At 42.9% G+C, this 8,921-nt stretch overlaps 1 protein-coding gene across 1 annotated transcript; it reads left to right on the forward strand.

Moving 5' to 3' along the window:
- Positions 1–687: 687 nt before the first annotated feature.
- LOC147904957 (pentatricopeptide repeat-containing protein At3g02330, mitochondrial-like) lies at positions 688–6,179 on the forward strand. The gene is made up of 2 exons (XM_087389205.1): positions 688–737; positions 861–6,179. Exon 2 carries the CDS (start codon positions 877–879, stop codon positions 3,520–3,522), a length of 2,646 nt encoding a protein of 881 aa, XP_087245331.1. The 5' UTR covers positions 688–737; positions 861–876; the 3' UTR covers positions 3,523–6,179.
- The last annotated feature ends 2,742 nt before the right edge of the window (positions 6,180–8,921 follow it).

The raw sequence follows: 8,921 nt of genomic DNA on the forward strand, positions 1-8,921 counted from the left end.
CGACATGAAAGATCTTAGACTTATGCACTATTGTCTTGGTATTGAGTTTTGGAGAGATGCAGAGATCACCTTCATGAGTCAGCTCAAATATGTTGACAGTCTCCTAAAGAAGTTTCATATGGCAGATTGCAAGATTGCAGCCACTCCCATGGAACAGGGTTTAAAACTTACTAAAGATTCAGAAAAATAATAAGGTTTGTGAAGTTTAATAAACTCAAGGATCCCAATAGTTACTACCGAGAACACTTTACTACTATACTACCCTTTCAACGAGAATGAGAACCAAGAATTGCTAATCCATGGAAGCTGGCAAATAACATATTATGCCAGACTAGCAACTATAAAGAGAATGGACCAACAATCGCAATCCAAAGAAAAAATTAGGAACATCTTTTGCATATTGGAGTGACGAGTCAATCAATCTGATACATTTACACATAACTATCACTAAGCAGGGCCTTAGTGGTTTGGCACCTTGTTGAGAGAACGATACTCGGAAATGGACTAGCCAATGAGCTCCAAGCATTAAACTAAGCCTTTGGAGTGTACTAAGGGTGTTTACACAATCCAGACTACAACCACCCATGGCCACCTATGGTGCATTGAATGCATCCGGGCCGTGGGTTGGAAATGGGCGGGCAATCTTGCCCGACCATGATGCGTAACAAGTCTCTCTCTTGTGCTCTTGTACCTGCACCCCTTTCGAAATGCTGACCTTCCTTTCACCATTTACGAAGGTAAGACTGTGTGTTCATGTTTCTGAGTAGCTTTGACGTTCGTCTTTAGCTCACAGCTTCAGAATACTCAATTACGTCGAAGTTTGCTTCTTCCTGCCTGTTTTGGTCCTCCCATTTGCCCAGTTCTAGCAGTAAACCCATGGCTCTGTTTCTCTATTGTGTCCCTCCTTCCTTGTCATCGGCATCAGGAATTGTGATTGAGATATCCTTTGAGAAAAGACATCCGCACAGAGTCGTATGGGACTCGCATATAGACTCTGGCAGGTGCAGGGGAAAGGGCCTGGGGGTCCTCTATTTGAGGTGGATCACAGACAAGCTACCACGCAGTGGGGGGGTTGCTGAAAAGCTGCTTACCGAGCTAAGAACCAGCAAGGCCTGTTGCTCAGAACCGGTAGATTGGCATCATCCAAGAAATGAAGGCTGCGGTCCTCAGAGCTTGCATGCGGAGATCCTCACTCAGCTCGGTCCCAGGACAGATCATGCTACCTATGCCTTACTCTTGAAGCGTTGCACCATGGCGAAGGCCCTCTCTGAGGGCAAACGTGTGCATGAACACATGAGCAGCAGGCGTGGATATGCTAACAACAGATTTCTCAGTAACCTTCTCTTACAAATGTATAGTAAGTGCGGGAGCCTAGATAATGCACGTGCAGTGTTTGATAAAATGGTCAAACGGAATTTGCACGCTTGGAATATTATGATCGCAGCTTCTTCCCATAACGGAAGCCTTCACGAGGCGAGGGCATTGTTTGCGGAGATGCCACAGAGGGATGTGGTCTCCTGGAGTACCATGATTACTGGCTGCGCCCAGAATAGTCTTGGCAAAGAGGCGCTGCAACTGTTTGCTCAGATGCAGGCTGAAGGCTTCGAGCCAAACAAGGTCACCTTCATCTCCGTCTTGGACGCTTGTGCCAGTGTGGCAGCCCTAGAAGACGGCCAAATGATCCATGGTACTGTTATTAGCAACGGATGGGAGTCAGATGCTATTATGGGGACAGCCCTTGTCAATGCGTATGGCAAGTGTGGGAGGCTAGATGATGCGGAGGCAGTTTTTGCAGAGATACCACAACGTGATGTAGTCTCCTGGAATGCCATGATAGCTACGTGTGCCCAGAATGGGCATGGCAAGAAGGCTCTGCAACTGTTTTGTGAAATGCAGGCTAAAGGCTTCGAGCCAAACAGAATCACCTTTATTTGCATCGTGGACGCATGTGCTAGTGTGGCAGCCTTAAAAGAGGGCCGAGTGATCCATGCCACTGTTGTTGGCACCGGATGGCGGTCGGATGTTGTCGTGGAAAATGCCCTGATCGATATGTATGGCAAGTGTGAGAGCATAGATGATGCAAGAGCAGTGTTTGAAGAGATGAAACAGTGGGATGTGGTCTCCTGGAGTGCCATGATCGCTGCATGTGCCCAGAATGGACATGGCAAGGAGGCCCTACAACTGTTTGATCAAATGCAGATCAAAGGCTTTGAGCTGGACAAGGTGACATTTATATGCATTGTAGACGCATGTGCCAGTTTGGCAGTCCTAGAAGAGGGTCAATTGATCCATACTACTATTGCTGGCAATGGATGGGATTTAGATATTGTTGTTGGGACAGCCCTCATCAATATGTATGGGAGATGCAAGAGCCTAGAGGATGCGAGGGCAGTGTTTGCAGGGATGCCACAGCAAGATGCTGTCTCCTGGAGTGCCATGCTCATTGTGTGTGTTCAGAATGGATATGGCAAGGAAGCCCGGCATTTGTTTGGAGAAATGCAGGCGGAAGGCTTCAGGCTAGATAGGATCACCTTCCTCTGTGTTGTGGAAGCGTGTGCCAGTGTGGCAGCCCTAGAAGATGGTCGAGAGATCCATGCTACTGTTGCTGGCAATGAATGGGAATTGGATGGTGTTGTGGGGACTGCCTTAGTCAATATGTATGGCAAGTGTGAGAGCCTAGAGGATGCAAGGGCAGTGTTTTCTGAGATGCCCCAGAGGGATGTGGTCTCTTGGAATGCCATGATCGCTGCATGTGCCCAGAATGGGCATGGAAAGGAGGCCCTGCAATTATTTTTTCAAATACAGGCTGCAGGCCTTGTGCCAGATAAGATTACCTTCACCTGTGTTGTGGATGCATGTGCCACCGTGGCAGCCTTGGAAGTGGGTCGAGGGATCCATGCTAGCCTTACTGGGAAGGGATTGGTGTCGGATGCCACTGTGGGGATAGCCCTCATCCATATGTATGGCAAGTGTGGCAGCCTAGATGATGCAAGGGCAGTGTTTGCAGAGATTTCACAGCAGAATGTGGTCTCATGGAGTGCCATGATTGATGCATGTGCCCAGAATGGGCAAGGCAAGCAGGCACTGCAACTGTTTGATCAAATGCAGGCTGAAGGTTTCAAGCCAAACAGCATCACCTTCATCTGTGTGCTCACTGCTTGCAGTCATGCAGGTCTGGTTGCTGATGGTAGCCGATACTTTGCCTCTATGAATAGAGAGCATGGCATAAGACCTATGGTGGAGCATTATGTGTGCATGATTGATCTTCTTGGGCGAAGAGGACTACTGGAAGAGGCAGAGGACCTGCTCCTTAGTATGCCATTTGAACATATTCCTTCATCTTGGTTGAGCTTGCTTTCATCTTGCAGAATTCACAATGATGTTGAGCGGGCTGTGCGTGCTGCAAATTTTGTTTCCGAATTGGATCCACAGAATGCTTCACCATATGTATTGCTAGAAAACCTCCATGTCAATGCATGTAGGTTGGATGATGTGGTCAAGGTGGGAAAGAAAATGGTGTGAAGAAAGTCCCAGGTCGCAGTGGTATGTATAGAGGTGAATAATATGGGGCGTAAATTCATTGTGAGAGACCCATCTCATCCCTTGATAGGAGAGTTGCTGAGGTGGAGTAGAAAGAGGCTGGGCAGGTGCCTGGCACACATGCAGTGCTTCATGGTGTGGATAAAGAAGGCATGCTCTGATACCATGGCAAGAAGCTGGCCGTTGCAGTTGGGCTCATGTCCATCCCCCAGGAACATTTATTCTGATCACCAAAAACATTTGGGTTCACTCTTCCCGTCTTACTGTCACCAAACTCATCGTTCAATGGACAACATTGGACATGGTATCCGTGAATGTGCCAATTATGGTTAGATAGTTGTTAGAAACATCACTTGAGAAGTGTACTCTGTAAAATTCTCTCTGAAGATGGATTTTTGTGTGGGGATACAGGTGGAAGTATTGGTTTTGAAACATTAGCTAAACAAAAAGACCCAACCTAGGAGCGGAAGGACGAGAATGGGTATATGGTGGTACTTAACTGTTGTATTGAAGGTGAGCCAGCAAAGTTCTTTGAAATAGGGGATGAACTCAAGAGATAAAGATGACTTGGGCATCCAAGGCATGGCTCCCCAAGTTGGTCTGGAAGGTTCAAGGCAATTATAGCATCTTTAAGGTCAAGAGTACCTAGCAACAGCACTTCAAAGGCTCATGGGCGAGTTTAGGAACTATAATGACGCTAGATGGGATATGACTTTTATGGACCACATACCTAGTGAGGTGGTGCAGTAAAACTGCACAAGTTCGTGGAGTATTGCAGTAATAGAAGACAATGCTGTGAATGCTCATTTGGAAGCTTTAACTAACAATGTGACAGTTTCAGGTAGAAGCTGACCTCAAGTGCATGATTGGTCCATTGTCTCAGGGGTCTTTGTGACCTGGGGCAGATGGTTCTGAAGCGACTGCAGCCTTCTTGTATCATGCTCCAAGAGCTTAAGGTTGGAACTCGAGAAGATTTTCACGTGCGAGAGGTGGTTTGCAAACCAGGAATTTCAATTTGGGTTCACGCGTGGCAGTTTTGGAGGGAAACTTGGTTGCTTCTTGAGCCCCTGCTCTTGAGTAGGGACCAGCGAAAAAACCAGTTGCCCACAGGTAAAGCTTGGTTGCAAACCTGAGCTCCCATGAACAGGCTTTTAGATCTGAAATTCAGTTGGAATTCCAAGAGTCTAAGAGCGCAGTCACATGCCCTCCAAACTCCTCTGGAATTAGATCCCATCAGCGGTACAGTTCTGTTGGGAGGAGGAGCCTCCAAGTTTGGTTTGTTCCCATGGGCACAATGGGCACAACGAGCGCAAGTGCTGAGTTAAGGCGAGGGGTTCGGACGAGGAGAAGGCTTGAAAGGGAAAGCAGTCATGAGTTGAAATGAGAGTTTGGAGGACGAATGGAGGTTTGGATGGGGGTTTTCGGTACCTCCATACCACATCCAAAGCATCCATTTTCGGCAGATGAATGGCGGGAGCACATCTGTTTCAATGATGCATGCGGCCAAATCTCCGAACATCGAAAGATTCATTTTACATCCACGCATGTGGCCACGCTCTAACTGCTTTCTGACTGCCTCTAGCAGATTTTTGATCTTTAGAACAACAAAAAATCTAAGTTTGTATGATTGGACTTAGTCTAGTCTTACAAAGGTATATAGCTTTCTGACTGCCTCTAGCAGAGGATCTGCAGGTACAGCAATACTTGCAGGAAAACAGATGCACGCCAGGCTCATTTGAAAGAAGAGGGTCACTTTATAATAGCAGCCTTCAAAAAGGATGATATAGAGTTTCTGGTTATCTATGCCCACATAGATCCCTTGAAAGGGAGCTGGGGGCCCTGTTTGGGCGAAACATTTTGGGGGAGGGAACTTGGTTACAGATCCAAAATCCAGGTCTCCTACCATGCTTTGAGATGGGAGCAGTAGATGCCAAGAACTCTCAGCCACAACATACACTAGATGGCTTTTAATGGACCAAAAAGCAAAAAGGAAGGAACTCCAGATTTCTTAGGGTAGACCACATCTACTTATTTGAATGAGATAGGTTGAACCCTCATTTATGCTGATATATTGTGACCCGTTCAGTTGCTTCGTATCATCGCCCAATTCTGGTGGGAGTTCGCCTTAGGAGAAGCCAGGAATTTGTTGGAAAGGTTCCATGTAGATTGGATCTGGATTTATTCGATGACTCTGACGAAGGCATGAAGGATGAAGGCACAAGGGGACAACCAGAGGGTTTGCTAGGCACCAGACCGGGATAATGCCAGTGAGGAGGTTATTGAGAATGCAAAATCGCTTTCGAAGTAAAATAGGAGGCTGGAAAAGAACCGTGTTGTGATAAGAGCTAAAGATGAAAATGTATTAACCTGCTTGAAGAGGCAATTGAAATAATGAGACTAGAAAAGGAAAAATGCAGGGCCTTGGGGCATAGATAGGAGGGAGATGTCTTGAAGAAGGGGAATGCTCATCAGGCATCTTTTTTAGGGCCATGAAAGAGAAAATCACTAGGGAGATTATAGATATGGACAAGGGTATGTGGGCATGTTGAACCTCTGGAAGTGGCAGAAGTGCTCACTTGAGGATTGGGGATTGGTTGTGAAGATTGTGCTTTAACAATTGTTGAAATCGCTTGCATCTGCGTGATGGTTATCTAAACTTTATATAATTGTCCTGTTTGGCATTCTCAATTTTTATACCGATATTACTAAGGATTTCTGAAAATTGCCTATTTTTAGATGCCCATATCTTGGTCAATCTACATCCGATTTGTGTCCAAAAATAAACCACAATTTCACACACCAAAAAACAAGATAGTCAAAAGAAATTGATGCCATACAGCCTATTTTTGGGGATGATTATTCACTGGAATCAATGCATCAGTCAGGAAGCTATTTTAAGCTATTTTGGCCGCATCATGGTCAATTTTGGTCATAATTCAGTGCTGTCTCCATCGATATGTCCAGGAAACAAAATCCCACCCTTTTGGCTATATTTGAAATTTTCAATACCTACTCATACTATATCAGAATTGAATGCAGTTTTTTTCAAAATGTTCAGCACATCAAAGGCTATGTAAACGCAATGTATTTTTGCCTTTACTGGAATTTTATAAAGCTAATTCTCATTTGGCAAAGTTTTATCAACATTTGACAAAAAAAGCACGGATATCGCCCTTGAGGCAATTTTCTTATGAAGCAGTTCAAGAGCACATGATCTTCATGAATCAGTATCTAAGACTGAATTCAAGTTCAAACGAACAAAATTTGTGGCAAATAACACCAATTTCATGATTTTTGCAAATCCATCTACATATTGACAATCTAATTGGTAATCTTGTCAAAGCAGCAAATGTAATCAAGATCATGATAATGAACGTCAGCATAAGACTATCATTAGTCAAGTTGTCTATTGAGTAGCTATTGGCAAAATTCAATCTATCATTTTACAATTAATTAACGTCAAGGTTTATGTGCATTTAGACACAATTTTCAATCAAGAAGAATTGATGTATCACTCAAGTGATTGTTCGATGCTTAAAAGATTATTCCAAAATCCTTCAATTTAGCAAGCACATGCACTTGATAAATCAAAGGCTCTCTATGTTTTTTCTAATCAAAACAATTGTTAAACTAAGAGGGGAAGATGTCATCAACAACCAATAAATAAATTATTGGCAATTTTGGTCCACCTTCTCAACAAGTGACAATCATCAAATTGAAAGGCTTTGGTCCATGCTATCAACAAACGAGAATCATCAATGTGAAAGAATTTTGCGGAAATAAATCCAATTTACATATTAGAATGATTCAAAACGAAGGCAATTTTTTAGCAAAAATCTAACAAATTGATCAAGCAAGCATCATAACCTTTGGTAAGCCTCAATTAGAGTGAGCACCTATGCCTTTATGGTTAAATAATCAAAAAAATTGGGTAAGCTTCCATTTGAGAGCACATTAATATTAGGTTGGATAAGCCTGAAATCATGAAACCACTTTGAGTTAACGTAAACTTGTGGTGGTTAGGAGCACCTCCAAATAATGAAACGGGTAAGCCTCCAGGAGTGAGCATGATTGTCAATAATAGCTTGGATAAGCCTTCATCAAGAAGCACCTTTATGTCACATAAGCCTCTTGTAGAGAGCATTGTAGTAAACAAATTGGGAATCATATATTTCACTTCAAAAGCAAGGTCTACTTGACACGCCACTACTAGCAACATCAATAACAATAGAGATGGATCAACCAAGTTTTAATCAAGAGTCTAAGTTTGACCACATATGGGAATATTTTTCTTAATCCAGCAATGTTTCTTGTAAATCCAAAAAGGTGAAACATAAAGCAGCATTGAATCTCTATCAAAAGAGATCAATATGTCATCATGTTTACACACTACCAATATTCATTCATTAGATATTGAACCAAGCGAGTCTCACAGTAGCAGTGCATTGACATGTTATGGAGAGAACCATGAAGCATGTCAATGTACATTATCAGCACCTATTGGTTTAGTTCATCACTATGACATGCAACCATCTCCAAGAGTAAATAGCAATAGAAAGCTTGCTACATCATAATTTTCATGTCAGGTTTTCCAAGATAACTGGCACATACAATTGGATATGTAATATCGTCATCACATGCAATGTGACATACAATTAGATATGCAATCTCAACACCCCGCCACATAAAAGCATCCAATGTGACAAAGCATGTAAAAGCAGTTAGCAGTATTCTCTTCAACATATCAAAATCTTTTCAAATTGCACAATAGATGTTGTAGCTTATTTTCTTTATCAAACACTCTTTAGGGATAATCCTCCAAATTTTGTACTATATCTCTATGCTGACGCACTTGTGAGCCGATCCTCATATGCCATTAGCTGAATGAAGTCAATGGACCTTTCATGGACGCAGTCCCATTTTCAAGTCCCAAAATTAGAAGAAGTCACCGAATGCTTCTTAATGAAATGCAAATATTGGATCCAAGAGGATAACACCAATAAATGATTGAAACTCTATAGACAAAGTGGATCAACCTAAAACCTTCTTACGTTCATCAAATTTTAGCCGCAAGGATTATTATGTTATTTGTTCATGCTTCATCCACAAAGAAGTGTAATTATTTTTGTTGACATCTTCACCAAAGACCACTTTCTCTCGTAAGTATGGTTTTGTAACCAATCACAATATAAGAGGGTGACGTGATGGTTAGGTTGTACTCATTGTAAATAATTTCTTCCACTCTAAGTCTACGCACCAATTTTTGAGTTTTCTTTGTTGTTGCCATAATGAATAGAAAATCCAAAAATCTTTTTTTAAAAGCTTCTCTACTTATATAGTGAAATGTAAGAGGGGGCGGTCAAAATGATGTGAATTGCACC

The sequence above is a fragment of the Dipteris shenzhenensis genome, chromosome 2 (genome assembly GCF_047967505.1).
Source record: "Dipteris shenzhenensis isolate YYH24624 ecotype China chromosome 2, Dip_SZ_1.0, whole genome shotgun sequence".
Classification (NCBI taxonomy): Eukaryota; Viridiplantae; Streptophyta; class Polypodiopsida; order Gleicheniales; family Dipteridaceae; genus Dipteris; species Dipteris shenzhenensis.